Source organism: Danio rerio, chromosome 2, assembly GCF_049306965.1.
Source record: "Danio rerio strain Tuebingen ecotype United States chromosome 2, GRCz12tu, whole genome shotgun sequence".
Taxonomy (NCBI): domain Eukaryota; kingdom Metazoa; phylum Chordata; class Actinopteri; order Cypriniformes; family Danionidae; genus Danio; species Danio rerio.
The window spans coordinates 60,671,375-60,688,126 of record NC_133177.1 but is presented as its reverse complement, the minus strand read 5'-3'; the positions used below and the strand labels follow the sequence as shown (position 1 = coordinate 60,688,126).

The following is a 16,752-nucleotide window of genomic DNA, read 5'->3' as shown; positions in this document are numbered from 1 at the left end:
TTTGTTCCACTTGTTCCCATATTTATTTGTGTAACTAATTTAAATGTAATGTTCAGTATTATTATTAATAGAACAAACTGGTATGGACATTTTAAAGTCAGCAAAGCTTCTAAAATTATGCAAAGTAAAACTTGTGGCTCTTTGAACTTGAATACCCAATTCTAGATTGCATTTAGGAAATTATTTGTTTATCAGTGTAAGTCAGGATTGTCGACCTGAGTAAATTATGATGTGCACAAAAAAAAGGAATAAAAATAAACAAAACACACTGAACCACTACAGCCTCCATTGTAGTATTGCTGGTTACAACAGTACAGTTAACCATTAACAGGCTGATGAATGACAAAACTCTTTAAAACTTTAAAGCTTTAAATACATTTAGAGTCTCAGCTGTAAGGGTAAATACAGAAGAGTCTAGCTGTGCAATGGCAGAAAAAAGAAAAAAAGCATAAAAATGGCTTAAAAAACTGCAAAGTGACGACTCGAACACAAAATATGGCTTGATGGAATAATCCAGTGAGAGCAGACCACAATGAACACTGCGCATGAAGATTTGATCAATAGATTGAAGCACTGAAACCGTCAACTCAACTAACATCTTACTAAAATTAATCCAGATAATGAATAATATACATTTATTGAATAATATATAATAATATAAATGTATTGAATAATACAATTTTTAGAAAATTAAGTACAGTTGTTAATTTGAGGGGGTGGCATCATTTTTATTTTTTGAGGGTCCCCGAAAGAATTCGCCCTACACAAAGGGGCCCTCAGCTGAAAAACTTTGAAAACCCCTGATCTAGTCTACTGATGTACAGTCTGTATGTGTGTGTGTGTGTGTGTGTGTGTGTGTGTGTATATTTCTACATGTTTCTAGTCTACTGATGTAAAGACTGTATGTGTGTGTGTGTGTGTGTGTGTGTGTGTGTGTTTGTGTGTGTGTGTGTTTACAAGTGTATAGTCTACTGATATACAGACTGTATATGTGTGTGTGTGTGTGTTTGTGTGTGTTTGTGTGTGTCTGTGTGTATTTCTACATGTTTCTAGTGATTTTATTTTGTATAAATAGTTCTCATTAATTATTATCTCTATATCTGAGTGAATCATTATTGAGTTCATTGGTAGAATCTGATCATGAGTTCATACAGCGACACTCGCGCGCCCTCATGTGGCCAGAGAGGGAATGACACTGTAATCGCTGCACTGTAATAAAGGAGAGCTGGAGATGTTTATGGCGGAATTATGAGAAAACAACAGACTGTTATACGACATAAACGTATTATTCCTCAATCTTCCTCTTCTGAGACTAATTTCTATATGCATATTCTCCAAAAATGTTCATACAACAACCACCAAACTGCTCTGACTCGGGTTGCTTTATCTTTTCCAACTGATCCGACTTTCTGTTTTCCCAAAACTGACCTGGAAAATTCTGGAAAGTCCCATTGACTTAACATTGCACCAAACTTAGTGACCTCATCACTTTGAGTCAGACTGTAATACAGACTTAATGTTGGGCTCATTTAACAACTACCAATATGCCAATCACTGATGACCTTTCAACTTACTAGTTACACCCTAGCAACCACTTACAGCACCCTAGCAACTGTTCAATAGACTTTTGACTACTAAACCACACTGAATTGAATTAATCTGAACTGAAACTCTGAAAACTGAAGTGACGCTGTTTACATTCACTATAATCTTCTGTGTGAAGCTGCTTTGACACAATCTACATTAAACTAGCAATATACTAATACAAATTATACTAGCAACATGCTAATTCATACTCTAAACATACCAGCAACATGCTAATTCATACTAAATTCATACTCACATGCTAGTTTATACTAGAAACATGCTAAATATTATGCTAATTCTAGCAACTACTTGGAACACCTTAGGAACCACCTAGCGACATCTTAGCATCCACCTAGCAATGCCTTAGCAACCACCTAGCAACACCTTGGCAACCATCTAGCAACACCTTAGCAACCGCCTAGCAATCACCTAAAAATGGCTTAAACACCTTAGCAACCGCCTAGTAATGCCTTAGCATCGGCCAAGCAACCACTCAGAACACCCTAGCAACCACCCCGCAACACCTTAGCAATGACCCAGAACACCTTAGCAACAGCCTATCACCACCTTAGGAACCACCTAGCAACACCTTAGCAACCACCTAGCAATGCCTTAATAACCACCTAGCAACACCATATCAACCACCTAGCAACCAATTACAACACCCTGGCAACCACCTAGCAATACCCTAGCATCGACCAAGAACACCTAAGCAACAACCTAGTAACACCTTAGCAATGACTTAGAACACCGTAGCAACCAACTAGCAAAAACTTAGCATCAACTTAAAACACAGTAGCAACTGCCTAGTAATGCATTAGATACTGCCTAGCAACCCAACAGAACATCCTAGCAACATCTTAGCAATGACCCAGAACACCTTAGCAACCGCCTAGCAACACCTTAGTAACCACCTAGCCATGCCTTAGCAACCACCTAGCAAAACTTTAGCAACCACTAAGCAACCACTTAAACACCTTAGCAACCGCCTAGTAATGCCTTAACAATTGCCTAGCAACCCCACAAAACATCCTAGCAACACCTAAGCGACTAACAAGCAACAGCTTAGAAACACCTTAGCAACCACCTAGCAACACCTTGGCAATGACCTAGAACACCTTAGCAATCGCTTAGCAACCAATCCAGAACCCCCTATCAACTGTCTAGCAGGAAACATGCCATTATAAACTAGAATACAGTGATGACTGATTCAGACATCTTGAACTCTACACTGTCAGCAACTACCTAGCAATGCCTTAGCAACCACCAGCAACACCATAGCAACTGCCTAGCAACCAATTAGAACAACCTAGCAACCACCTAGCAACAGCTTAATAACTGCCTAGCAACCACTCACAACACCCTAGCAACTACCTAACAACAACTAAGAACACCATAGCAACTGCCTAGTAATGCCTTAGCAACTGCCTAGCAACCACACAGAACACCCTAGCAACAACTTAGCAACCACACAGTACACCTAAGCAACCACCGAGCAACACCTTATCAACCTCCTAGCAAAACCTTAGCAACCAATTAGAACACCCTAGCAACCACCTAGCATCACCTTAGCAATGACCTAGAACACCTTAGCAAGTGCTTAGCAAGCACCTAGCAATGCCTTAGTAACCGCCTAGCAACCAATCCAGAACCCCCTATCAACTGTCTAGCAGGAAACAGCCAATATAAACTAGAATGCAGTGATGACTGATTCAGACATCTTGAACTCTACACTGTCAGATCACAGAGCTTCAGTCTTGAAGAATAAACCCCGAATCCAGGATAGAGTGTGTGTGTGAATGTGGTGTGGAGTGTGTGTATGAGGCTCATTGTTGTGTCAGAGACGCTGTAGAAGGACAGAGTTCCTGCACTGTGATCCACATACACTCCTATTCTAGAGGAGCTGACGGAGGGTTTAGGGAGAGCAGTCTTTATTTTATTATGCCAGAATGAGAAACTGTAAGGAGAGCACTCCAAACTCCAGGACTGATCATTGTTTCCAAATCCACACTCAATATTCCGTCCCTTCCTGCTGATGCTCTTATATGACACTGATAAATACACAACACCGCTCCACTCCAGCTCCCAGTAAGAGCGTCCACACACACTCTCTCTACAAAACACCTGATACGAACAATCAAATCTGTCTGGATGATCAGGATACGGCTGGACTGAATCTTTATAATCCACCGCTGTGTTTCCTTCAGACAGAACCAGACAGTTATTCACTGTGTTTGGATCCAAAGTGAACTGTTGAGAATCTGATGAAGACAAAAATCAGGAAAAATATCAATGAATTTCTGAGTGACAATAATGAAATCATGACTGTATTATTATTGATCTGTTTCAGTTCATCAGAATGTCTTTACTCTAATATTATTTGCACTTTTGCTGATTAAGAAACAAGAACTATGAATGTTTCAGTACATGTTCAACCCCAAACCAGAACACACTGGGACAGTATAGAAAAGGCGAATCAGGAAAGTGGAGATTTCTAAATGTTCTTTGACTTGTATTTCACTGCAGATGATAAAATAATCCTGATTTAATGTGTTCCTCATGACTTTTATTATTAATCACCAATTTCTGTTCCTGCAACACATTTAAATAAAGTTGTATCAGTAAAGCATTTATCAGTCTGTAATGTTGCCGTTCCTTTTCACAACACTTAAAGACGTTTAGAGACTGAAGACAGCAAGTGATGAAGAGTTTCAGGTGTCATTTTCCTCCTGCAAACAAATCTAAAGGTGTCTTAGGAAGGTTTCTACACAGAGTTGAATAAATGAGACTTTAACTAACCCAGTAAGATAAACTAGCTGTGTGATTATATCTAGAGCTGCTGATTCTGTAGAGTTCAGTGTGTTTAATGTAGATCAGGGTTGATTTGAGCAGTTCAGCACAGTTCAGTCTGATTGATGATATATGATAAGAATATATGGAAACCAGGGGCAGACTGGCCATCTGGCAGACCGGGCAGTTTCCCGGTGGGCTGACATACTTTTTAGGCCGGGCTGATCATCGTCTTATGATCTGACCGGCCCCTAAAAGGCTTGGCAGCCTATCGTTTTTTTCTGCCTTATTAATTGACGCTGCTGTGATCTGTGACTCTCTGAAAGTAGATGCTTTTATTCCCGGACAGACAGACCGGGCTGGCTCATGTGACACTCTGCAGCCCATTGGCTCTTTTCTGTATTGACATTGGGCTGGCCCAATCACAACCTCCTATTTTGGACTCTGTGTGAGCAAGTGTCGTCTGTGTGTATTTGTCAAAATCCGCTTGTTAAGTGGTGACGTGTTTGTGATGTATGTAATACTGTTTCCGGGTCCAAGCCACCACTCATTTGAGTGGAGAAATCATTCGTTTATGATCACTTTTTATTCCTATCACACATTAAAGGTAATTTTACATAAAGTCATAGTTTACACAACAATCTCTAGGCTTGCTGCATAACAAATACCAAAACTTTAACAATGAATAAAACAATGAATCACTTTCTGGCAATCGGATATTAGGCATGGACATGCGATCTTGACTTTTGAAAGTATTAAATCGCTTTGTAAACATTCATTATTACCATTTCATGAGTCTCCCCATTCAGTTGAATAGAGCACTTGGACCTGGAAGACGCTCCACGTGACGTCACACTTAACATAGTCGAGATAGTCGAGAGAAGAAACACAAGGGAGGCGCAGAGAAATCACGGGAAACACACTGGCGTTTCATTTAGCGGTTCTGAAAAGTTCTCCGTTCATTCTAATACATGGCTAAAAACACAAATCACCACACACACTCTGCCCAGAGCTGCAGCCAGTAGTTCAGCGGGTGAGCATAAACCCCAGGGGCCTCATGTATCAACGCTGCGTACGCACAAAAACTTTGCATACGCCAGGTTTCACGCTCAGAATCGCTCACGCTTGGATTTACTAACGATGAACTGAACGTGGGAATGTGCGTGTCTGTTTTATTTCCATTGGCAATTCCACTAAGTGTGTTGGAGCAGGGTTGGAACTAAACTGTGCAGGGCTTCGGCCCTCCAGGAATTGAGTTTGACACCCCTGGTCTAGCAGGTATATAAGATTTTGTAACATATATATTGTAACATATATGCTGGAGGTAAACACTCCGTCAACATTCCATGAAAACAGTCTGGGTTCAGTCGACAGGACGGTTTACGACTCCTGGCTCCACAAGCCTGGGTACACCCGACAGACTTGCGTAATCAAGGGAGACTGGACAGATAAGCCTAGATCTTCAAAGACATTCCTTTCTTACACACACACTCAACTCCCCCACACCCAAAGGACACTAGTCTAAAAATAATTGACTGAGAAACCAGGGACCAGCACAGAACGTTCGAGGTTACTAAAGTAACCCTTCGTTCCCCGAGGAGGGGAACGGAAGCACTATAAGTGGATTTGATTTGTAAAATCCACGCATTGGGAGGATTCGGATCAGAAGCCGCTTGTCTGGAGAGTATTGAACGGGCCAATGAATGAAATTAATTGGCAGCGTAAGCTTGCGCAGGTGTGCGACATCTGCAATTATCTCAGCATATAAGCACACCTGAAGCCAGCAGACGCCATCCTTTTAAGCTGAAGAGACTTTCAAACAGCTAAGGGACAGTCATTATGGCGACGGAGTATAGTGCTTCCGTTCCCCTCCTCGGGGAACGAAGGGTTACTTTAGTAACCTCGAACGTTCCCCTTCGGGGGGAACTTCAGCACTATAAGTGGATTTGATTTGTAAAATCCACGCATTGGGAGCCCATTGAAAGCGCCATAATGACTGCACCTTACCAACACCCCCGATGAGGAGATAGTCAAGCAAGCGTGACGCACCCACATCATGGGGGGCGCGGTCCTCCAACGTGTCCCTGGCCCTAATTTATCCTACTTCAACAGAAGTTTTACGGATTTAGATATATTTTTTGGGAAGTCGTGAGCATCTAGATAATTCTAGGAAATACGACAGTACGTTGGGAAGCGTGCAATCCCGATAGGGAGGACGCTGCGGAGGCCATCCGTTACCCAAAGGGGGGATAGATGGCAGAATTTACATATGGACTAGCCCTAAAAAGGGGGAGTACGCATAGCAAAAGAGTGGTTAGCGGAGAGGGAAGACACGGGTCCGCCCAGGGGGGGGACTTAACCGTGGCGGAATAAGCATATGGGATCACCTAGTGGGGATCACGCATAGCAGGCACCTATACCCAAAACGCGGGCTGACCAGCGGGCAGACCTACAACGTAGTGGGCCAGCAAGTGACTCCTCCGCTGAGTCAGTGCTGGGGGCCACGGAGGAATCTGCAGGGCTCACCTGACGGGGAACTTTACTGACAGATAAAAAAGGCGCACGTACCTCCGTGTTAGGGAGAATGGCGCAGCAAGCGTGTTTCAACACCCTACCGAGTTGTCTCCTCAATCACCAAAGGGTTACCTAATACCCTTGAGGAAACCGGCTCCACTCGCAGATTGTAAAACCTTGCAAATGTGTTGGGTGTCGCCCAGCCCGCAGCTCTACAGATGTCTGTTAGAGAGGCGCCGCGTGCACGCGCCCAAGAGGATGCAACGCTCCGAGTGGAGTGTGCACGAACTCCCGGGGGACACGGCTGACCTCGACTCGAATAAGCGAGTGAAATGGCATCCACAATCCAGTGGGATAATCTTTGTTTTGATACGGCACTTCCCTGCTGCCGACCGCCATAACAGACAAAGAGCTGCTCAGATGATCTAAAATTCTGAGTACGGTCCACATAAATGCGCAGAGCGCGAACTGGACAAAGTAAAGAAAGGGCTGGGTCTGCCTCCTCCGGGGGCAGCGCTTGCAGGTTCATTACCTGATCTCTAAAGGGGGTGGTAGGAACCTTGGGCACATAACCGGGGCGGGGTCTCAGGATGACGTGAGAGTAATCCGGCCCGAATTCCAGGCACGAGTCACTGACCGAAAATGCCTCCAGGTCCCCGACCCTCTTGATGGAGGCCAACGCAACCAGCAGAGCTGTCTTCAGGGACAGAAATCTTAGAGATACTGATTCGAGTGGCTCAAAGGGATCGGATCGCAGACTCGTGAGAACGAGATCCCAAGAGGGCATGAGAGGGGGGCGAGATGGATTAATTCGCCTAGCACCCCTAAGGAACTGGATGACCAGGTTATGCTTTCCCACGGTGCCGCCAGCTACCGCGCTATGATAAGCGGAGATGGCGGCCACGTAAACCTTGAGAGTGGAGGGCGACAGCCTGCTGTCCAACTTCTCTTGAAGGAAAGAGAGCACAACACTAATCTGGCAATTTCGGGGGTCTTCTCTGCGAGAGACGCACCATTCAGTGAATAGACTCCACTTCAGGGCGTAGGCGCGCCTCGTGGAGGGGGCTCTAGCCTGAGTGATGGTATTAACCACCGCAGTCGGTAGGTTACCTAAGTCTTCCTCGCGTCTAGAGACCACACGTGGAGGTTCCAAAGATCGGGGCAAGGGTGCCAGATGGTGCCCTGTCCCTGAGAGAGTAGGTCCTCTCTCAAAGGGATCCGCCAGGGGAGGGCCGTCGCGAGGAGTGAGAGCTCTGATATCCAGGTCCGGTTGGGCCAAAGGGGCGCAACTAGCAGAACCTGTTCCTCGTCCTCCCTGATCTTGCACAGAAACTGCGCGAGCAGGCTCACTGGGGGAAACGCATACTTGCGCATGCCCTGAGGCCAGCTGTGGGCCAGTGCATCCGTGCCGAGAGAGCCCTCGGTCAGGGAAAAAAACAACTGGCAGTGAGCGTTCTCGGGGGAAGCAAACAGATCGATCTGGGCCTCCCCGAATCGCGCCCATATCAGCTGAACAGACTCGGGGTGGAGTCTCCATTCTCCAGGACGTAACAGCTGTCGTGAGAGCGTGAGGAGCAGACGGCGGGCGAGCTGAGACATGCGGCGAGAGCGCATACCCCCCATGCGGTTGATATACGACGCCGTCGCCATACTGTCCGTCCTGACCAGCACGTGTTGCCGCTCCAGCACCGGTAAAAAGCGGTGGAGAGCGAGGAACACTGCCAACAGCTCTAGGCGATTGATATGCCAATGCAGCTGGGCACCCTTCCAGAGGCCCGCAGCCGCATGCCCGCGACACACGGCCCCCCAACCCGTGTTGGAAGCGTCTGTTGAAACAACAACATGGCTGGACGCCTGTCCTAGAGGCACACCGGCCTGTAGGAACGAGGGGTCGTTCCAAGGGCTGAGGGCGCGGCGACACAGCGCAGTAACCGAGACCCGGTGTGTGCCCGCGTGCCATGCGCGTCTGGGGACCCGATCGTGAAGCCAGTGCTGAAGTGGTCTCATATGGAGCAACCCGAGCGGCGTGACGGCGGCTGCGGATGCCATATGGCCCAGGAGCCTCTGAAAGAACTTCAGTGGGACCACTAGTTTGCTGTCGAGCTCCCTCAGACAGTTCAGCAACAGGTGAGCGCGTTCCTCGGAGAGGTGCGCTACCATGGTGATCGAGTCCAGCTCCATCCCGAGAAAAGAAATCCTCTGCAGGGGGCGAGTTTGCTCTTTTCTCGGTTGACCTGAAGCCCCAGTAGGCGGAGATGCCGAAGCACCTTGTCCCTGTGCATAATCAATTGCTCCCGCGAGTGGGCTAAAATCAGCCAGTCGTCGAGATAATTGAGTATGCGAATGCCCGCGAGCCGAAGGGGCGCTAGGGCACCCTCCGCGAGTTTGGTGAAGACCCGCGGAGACAGAGAGAGCCCGAAGGGGAGGACCTTGTACTGCCACGCTTGACCCTCGAACGCAACCGCAGAAATTGGCGGTGGCGTGGAAGAATGGAGACATGGAAATACGCGTCCTTCAGGTCTATGGCTGCAAACCAATCGCGAGGACGAACGCATTGGAGAATGCGCCTCTGCGTGAGCATTCTGAACGGCAGCCTGTGCAGACAGCGGTTCAAAACGCGCAGATCTAGGATTGGCCGTGACCCACCGCTCTTTTTGGGTACGATGAAGTATGGGCTGTAAAACCCACTCTCCATCTCGGCTGGAGGAACCGGCTCGATTGCACCCTTCGCCAGGAGGGCAGCAATCTCCTCTCGCAAGACAGGGGCGGACAGGGGGTTGACCCTGGAGAAATACACGCCCGTAAACTTGGGGGGCCGTTTCGCGAACTGAATCGCGTAACCGAGTCTGATTGTGCGTATGAGCCACCGCGAGGGGCTGGCCCGCGCTAACCAGGCAGGCAGAGCCCTCGCTAATGGAGTCATCGCTACAATCGCTGACGTACCAGCGGTGGGGCAGCGCGGAGTGGGTGTGCTGATCCGGGAAGCACGATGGTCCCGCGGAAGAGCTGGAGGAGAGCGATTTGCTCTGGCTCCGCACCCTGACTCCGGAGAGGGGGCTGGAGGGCTGAGGGAAGGGAGACAGTCCCCCCAGCGCTCGTGAGCCACTGGCGAAGCACGTAGAGTCTGCGAGCCGGAAGGCAGCGCGTCCCGGACTGGCAGAACTCGTGCAGTCACATCCGGGGAAGGGAAAAAGTGCTCTTTTACTGATGTTTTGGTGGCACTGAAAAGTACCGTTGTTATCGGGGCCCCGCCCTCCAGGGGGGAAAGAGCAAGTTTCCTCTTCTCCGGATGGCCTGTCTCAGGGACGCTTCGCGGTCCGTTTACCGGACTTAACGGCGCCCTGGGCAGGAGGGGCTGCCTGCTTTCGAGGTGAACGCTGCGCCCGCTTGGCCGGAGGCGCAGGCGGGGGCGGGGCAGCACTCGTTGGCGGGCGCCCTCGGCGAGGAACAGCGGAGGTGGATGGCTCGGCGGGCGGAGCGGGCTTACGGCCACGCCGATAGATGACATTGCCCATCGCATCCGACTGCTCTTTCACCGCCTTGAATTCCTGGGTGAATTCACCGACGGTGTCGCCGAACAGGCCAGCCTGGGATATGGGCGAGTCAAGAAAGCGAACTTTGTCAACGTCGCGCATATCGGCCAGGTTTAGCCAGAGGTGGCGTTCCTGAACCACAAGTGTGGACATTGTCCTCCCCAGCGCACACGCGGCGGACTTAGTAGTCCGAAAAGCATAGTCGGTCGCGGTGCGCAGCTCATGTAATAAGCTTGGGTTGGACCCGCCCTCGTGCAGCTCGGCCAGCGCCTGCGCTTGGTAGCGCTGGTAGGTGGCCATCGCATGCAAAGCAGAAGCAGCCTGGCCCGCAGCCTTATAAGCTCTGGCTCCGAGGGAGGCAGACAACCTACAGGCTTTGGACGGGAGGCGGGGCAAACCCCGCCACGTAGAGGCGCCGCGCGGACAAAGATTGACCGCGATAGCGCGCTCCACTGACGGGATCGCCTCATACCCCCTGGCAGCTCCGCCGTCAAGGGCGGTGAGGGCGGAGGCACACGCAGCACGGGCAGAGAAAGGTGCCCTCCAAGACTGCGTGAGCCTACTGTGCACTTCCGGGAAGAAGGGGACGAGAGGCTTCAAAGGCTTCGCCTTCTGGTCCTCTACGTAGCACCCATCTAGTCGGTCCGGCCGCGGAGCTGGGGGATAAACCATCTCCAACCCCACGGCCGAAGCAGCCCGGGAAAGCACGGCTAACATGTCCGCTTCAGGATCCGATTTGACAGCGCTCACCTGCCCGGAGGGGGCGAGCGGGTCCGGATCTTCGTCGGACAGTGAAAGCCCACCCTCCGATGCCGCGGAGGACATCTGATCTCCGGTGTTAGCGAGTGTGAGAGCTACCATCTGGTTAGACGGATCACTCTCACCACCCGAAGCTTGGATGGAGCGCCGTGAGGAGCGAGAGGTCCGCGAGCCCGTGGGCGGCGGATTATCTCCCGCTGAAACCCTCAGATCTGCCCGAGCGCCCGCTGCTTTTTTAGAACAGGAGGCAACTGGGGTGGCTCGCTCTCTTACGAAAGTTAGCCGCGATCTTAGCTGTGCAACGGTCATGGCATCGCAATGACGACATGAACCGCCCGCGAGCACCGCATTAACATGCTGGACCCCCAAACATGCAATGCAGTGATCGTGTCCATCATCCGGAGCCAGGAAACCCCCGCATCCAGAAACGCACAGTCGGAGCGCCATCCTGAAAAGGACGTGCTGCACGACTGTGTTGCTCTTTTAGGAAAGTTTGCAACTATACGCACCGCTCTGGAGGACCGGACCCAAAGAACCGCAGGCAAGGGAGTAACCCAGCTCGACCGTCTGCCACCGCGAAGACCCACTCTGGACCGGGAGACACACTCGTTCGCTCTGAAGTGCTGATCAGCAAGAGGAACCCTCATCGACTCACTCAGAAAGGATCTGAAGCAAAAAGGATGCCGTCTGCTGGCTTCAGGTGTGCTTATATGCTGAGATAATTGCAGATGTCGCACACCTGCGCAAGCTTACGCTGCCAATTAATTTCATTCATTGGCCCGTTCAATACTCTCCAGACAACAGCTTCTGATCCGAATCCTCCCAATGCGTGGATTTTACAAATCAAATCCACTTATAGTGCTGAAGTTCCCCCCGAAGGGGAACTAAAATGTTATGTTTGCAAACTTCGTATCTCATTTCTGACTTTTCTTACCTGTATAACCCCTCATATAACCTGTATGCGTGGTCCCTTTAGGCCTTTTTAAAGCATAAATAATGTGAGGATGGGAAAAATCATGTTGATGTACTTTTAAACCCCCCATGTTTGGTACAGATGGGTTTCTGCTGACATTTTACAACACATGATGCATAGAGCAAGATCATAACTCGCATTGCTTTATTCTTTAAATCCCTGTATTAAATGCCTGTCCGCATGCTTTGGGCGGACACTCAAATTTGCATATGAGCAGCCTCGAGACAAAGGAAGGATTCGCGCTCAAACTTTCCCCTGAAATCATTGGTCAGAATGCTGAACGGGTTGTCACGTGACCCGCAGGTATAACCAGACTTCTCCCCAAACATCCTGGAGAGTAGTCCGAACAAAGAACATCATCGACGGTGGCCCCTTTGAGGGCCACGCGGCTTTTCTACGCCGCATGGACTTTCCCGCCAGGCTTTCTTATTTTCCGGCAAAGTAAACTCAGTTTAAAGTTTGCGATCGTGTTCGTCCGAACTGTATTACAAACTCAACCCATCAAGAAGGACATCAAAGGAGTTTCATCAGGAAGAGACCCGCATAAAAAGAGAGACCTCCAGACATGAAAGTCCAGGTATTTTAGTTATGCAAATAAGCTGTGCCCCTTTTATCAAAAAGGTGTTTTTTATAATCTTGGTGATACTTAATGGTGTTTGTGGAACTGAAACCAGATTTTGCCACTCTATCTGAACTCTATATTTCCGCGCTTTGCCATCTCTCTCTGTTTGTACATGTTTTATAGTCCCGTATAGACCCGTTATCTCCATGTGTTTTACCTTTGTTCTGTGTTTAATGTATGTTTGTGCGTTTTGTTCGTTATCTGTCTGACTAGTCAATAAATTCCATTATAATCAAATGAATTGTATTGTTTGCCTCACGAGAAAATGTCACTGAAATACAGATTCCCCTGCCTAGCGGTTATAAGTTCATTAAAACTTATAAATGATTAATCTACTTCACAAGAAGTAGCAATTAAATTCCCTTTTTCTGAATGAATGGATCATTACCGTGTCTGCTCGGAAGAGCGGCGGCTCTGCTTGTGTTTGTTTGGTCAAACTGACAATAAATTGATCCGGAATATTAATGATTAATAATAATTTGTTATTGTTGATAATTAATATTCATAATCTGAGAATCCGCTTGGTCGATCGGGCAGGATCATATACAATCATATGTTTGTTTGACCAGATTGACTGAAGCTTAAGCCAGAATATTAATAATTAAGAATAAACCGTTATTGTTGATTATTAATATTCATAAAATGAGCTAATTTCTGTTACAATTTCCATACCATACAGTTGACCAGCCAAACATTAAAGCACAATTTGCAGCGGTCGCCTGTTTTCCCATTGTAATGGGAGCGATCTACTGCACGCACATTGCTATAAAGGCACCACCTGAAGATGAATTTGCATGCGTGAATCAGAAACATTTCCATTCAATAAATGTGCAAATATGATGCACAGCTTTATTAATGATTCCTACTTGTCTTTCTCCTGATAAATAGTAGGCAAAATCTGATATGTAGCGGGGAAAAAAAGAAGACTGAGTACATCAGATGCTGGATTCGAACCGAGTTCATGCTCGAATGTGTCAAAACATGTTAACATGCGTTTTACGAGCTGCGCCACTAATGCTGTTTAGGGAACTACAACATTTTACACTTATAAATCACACTATTTCTCTTTTAACTCCACTGTGCGATGTTCAGACTTAACTGTGTTAACCGCATCAGCTAAACTCTCCCACTCTATTTTTTTCTTTTGTTGTTAATTCCGGAGAACAAACTTGCAAATAACATCGCTTTTCTCCAGTCTACCTCCGAAAACAGCACCTCCAATTCATATTCTGTTCAGAGTTTCTCTTTTTTGCTTGATTTTGCCTTTGCTTTTTCGTTGGGTTTTGCCAAAGTAGAGTCATTAGCATATTCATACGGGGGAGGAGGCAGGGAGGGGTTTTGTGCTCGTGCATGTTGCGCTCAGTTTCACGTTCATTCAGATGTACAAAAGAATATGCGTGAGATTCGGCGTACGCAGTGTTTCATACATCTGAATTTTTTTCTGCGTACGCACATTTACAGCTTTGTGCATACGCAATGTTTTAGTAAGATTTCCACGCAAGTCTTCATACATGAGGCCCCGGGTGAGAGTATAGTGCATGTCAGACAGTTCATCTGCTGGTGCTGGATGATCTCATCTCACTATAGTTGTTAAACGTGATATTGAATTAATTTTGTTGTCTATCTAACAACTCTTATGTCTTCTAATTCGCTTGTTCACAGGTAACTGTATTGGCTGAGTGCAAAGATAAGCTAATATATTAATTTATGTAACATACACTGATTCTGCACATTGACTGATTGCTTACCTTTATCCTATAAATTTATTGTACGTTATACTGTTATAATGGCCATTATTGATTATTAAAACTGATATACTGCAAAAGAGACGGGGTAAAGGTTGTTTTTTTCAATGAAAATGAAAGGAGGCAGTTATATTTAAGCCCTGTTTTGTTATAAATATGCAGAGTGAAGATGACGGTCATATAAATATGCAGCTACACAAGGCTGTTTGGTGTCTGTTAATCATAATATCAAAATGAAACAAATTTCCTTATATTATGTTTTCATTGTTTAGATAGTGAAACAGCAAGCAGGATGAGGTGAAAGAGGTTATAAAGTACACTGTTCCCTTTGAAGATTTACCGATGCATTAGCAGGCAGTTTTTGTTATGTTTATTATTGAATATAGGCTGAGTGAATAGTGTATTGAATAAGATAAATTGGCTGTAGTGTATGAGTGTGTGTGAATGAGTGTGTATGGGTGATTTCCAATATTGGGTTGTGGCTGGCAAGGCATCTGCTGCATAAAACATGCTGGAATAGTTGGCAGTTCATTCCACTGGGTCAACCCCTGATAAATATGGGACTTATGCGAAGAAAAATAATGAATAGTGTATTTTTTAGAACTCAACAAATATCTTTATAGACAGTATACAGAAATTAAATTGAGATTAAAGTTTGTATTTATTTATTTATTTCATATATATATATGGCTTTTGTGTTTTATAGAATATGAGTTGATAAAAATATTGTATGTGCATAGATAGATAGCATTGAATGTAGTGGGCTGCTCTGGCCCAAAATGCCAGGGCCGATTTTTTGCCCTAGTCCAGCCCTGATGGAAATGGCCACAAGAGCTCATTATAGGTGTTTCATTCTCAGTCAGCTCATTCAGGTTAATGGCTTTGAGCAAAACCCCGAAACCTCACACAACATCTCACTCATCAGAACGCTCTCGTCTCAGGAGCTCAGTGATATATTCCAGTGACATATGCTGGTTAATGCAAGTCCTGCAATCGTGATGATGAGCATTATAAGCGTGTGTGTTTTACTGTCTCCTGTTTACATGTGTGTGTGTGTGTGTGTGTGTGTGTGCTGTTTAGCCAGGTGAACATCACTACACGTGTTAAAGCTACTGTAGCAGCCCTTGGTGAGCGGAGTGAGGTGTGTAAGTTTTGTTTTGAAACTGTTAACTGAGCCAATTATTGTTTATCTGTGACTTTACACAGCTCATCTACTGTTCACTGTACACAAACGCCTGATCATGAACTGTAAAGGTGTCAGAGTTCATTATCAATCTGCTTTGTGCTGATTTGTGTGTTTACTTCTAGTTTTCACTGTTTCTGCTGGTTCCAGAATAAAACACATTACAGCCATCAGAGACTCTCTGCCTCATATGAAGGAATCCAACACAATATATAACTATAATCTTTAATGTTCAGTATGATCAGAGTCACTTACACTGGAGGAACTGCTCACGGGTCTGTGCTTCAGGAGCGGGAATCCTGCTAATGCTGCTCACTGTGGAGACAAACAGATGATTTACAGTAAACATTGTTAAACAATACAAATACATTTAAAATCATCTGAAACATGTCAGGAAATATAAATCTGACCTCTGCTAGATATGGTCTTCATCTCCTCAGTGCAGAACTGCTGCAGTTTGTCTCTCAGACGAGACACAGATTCAGCAAGTTGATCAAAAGCGAGCTGCGAGCTGCTAATAAAGCTGGATGAGTCTGTAGATCCAGGAGGGACAGAGAGAGACTGCAAACTCTACACAGACACAACAGAAACAGCAGCTGAAGACACACAAACACAATCTCTGCTCCACATGCTCTTCCACTGTCCTGTGTGTCACCTGGAGGAAATGGATGTGATCTTCTGTGTGTGAAAGCTGCTCCAGCTCAGCGTTTCTCCTCCTCAGATCATTGATCTCCTGCTCCAGTCGCTCCAGTCGTTCTTCAGCTCCACTCACTGCAGTCTTTTCTCCATCTCTGATCATCTGCGTGAGCTCCGAGCGGCTTCTCTCAATCCAGCAGATGAGCTGAGTGAAGATCCTCTCGGTGTGGTCCACTGCGGCCTGTGCAGAGCGCTGTCAGACACACACACACGCACACACACACACACACACACACACACACACACGCACGCACGCACACACACACACACACACACACACACACACACACACACACACACACACACACACACACAGAAGCATTGGAGTGTGAAAGGCCTCTTCAGCTGCT

The 16,752-nt window shown here is 46.8% G+C and overlaps 1 protein-coding gene across 3 annotated transcripts in view; it reads right to left on the bottom strand.

Annotated features, from left to right (window-relative positions):
* Nucleotides 1-620: 620 nt before the first annotated feature.
* ftr30 (finTRIM family, member 30) overlaps nucleotides 621-16,752 on the bottom strand; it is a 17,772-nt gene continuing 1,640 nt past the window's right edge. For 2 of the 3 annotated variants that reach the window (XM_073931907.1, XM_003197985.7), the window contains 4 exons: nucleotides 16,362-16,595; nucleotides 16,117-16,276; nucleotides 15,962-16,021; nucleotides 621-3,848 (listed from right to left, as the gene is read on the bottom strand). In XM_073931907.1, coding sequence (XP_073788008.1) covers nucleotides 3,316-3,848; nucleotides 15,962-16,021; nucleotides 16,117-16,276; nucleotides 16,362-16,595 — 987 coding nt within the window. In that variant the 3' untranslated portion in view covers nucleotides 621-3,315. The remainder of the gene's footprint in view (nucleotides 3,849-15,961; nucleotides 16,022-16,116; nucleotides 16,277-16,361; nucleotides 16,596-16,752) is intronic. The other variant, XR_012395231.1, reaches the window with a different exon arrangement.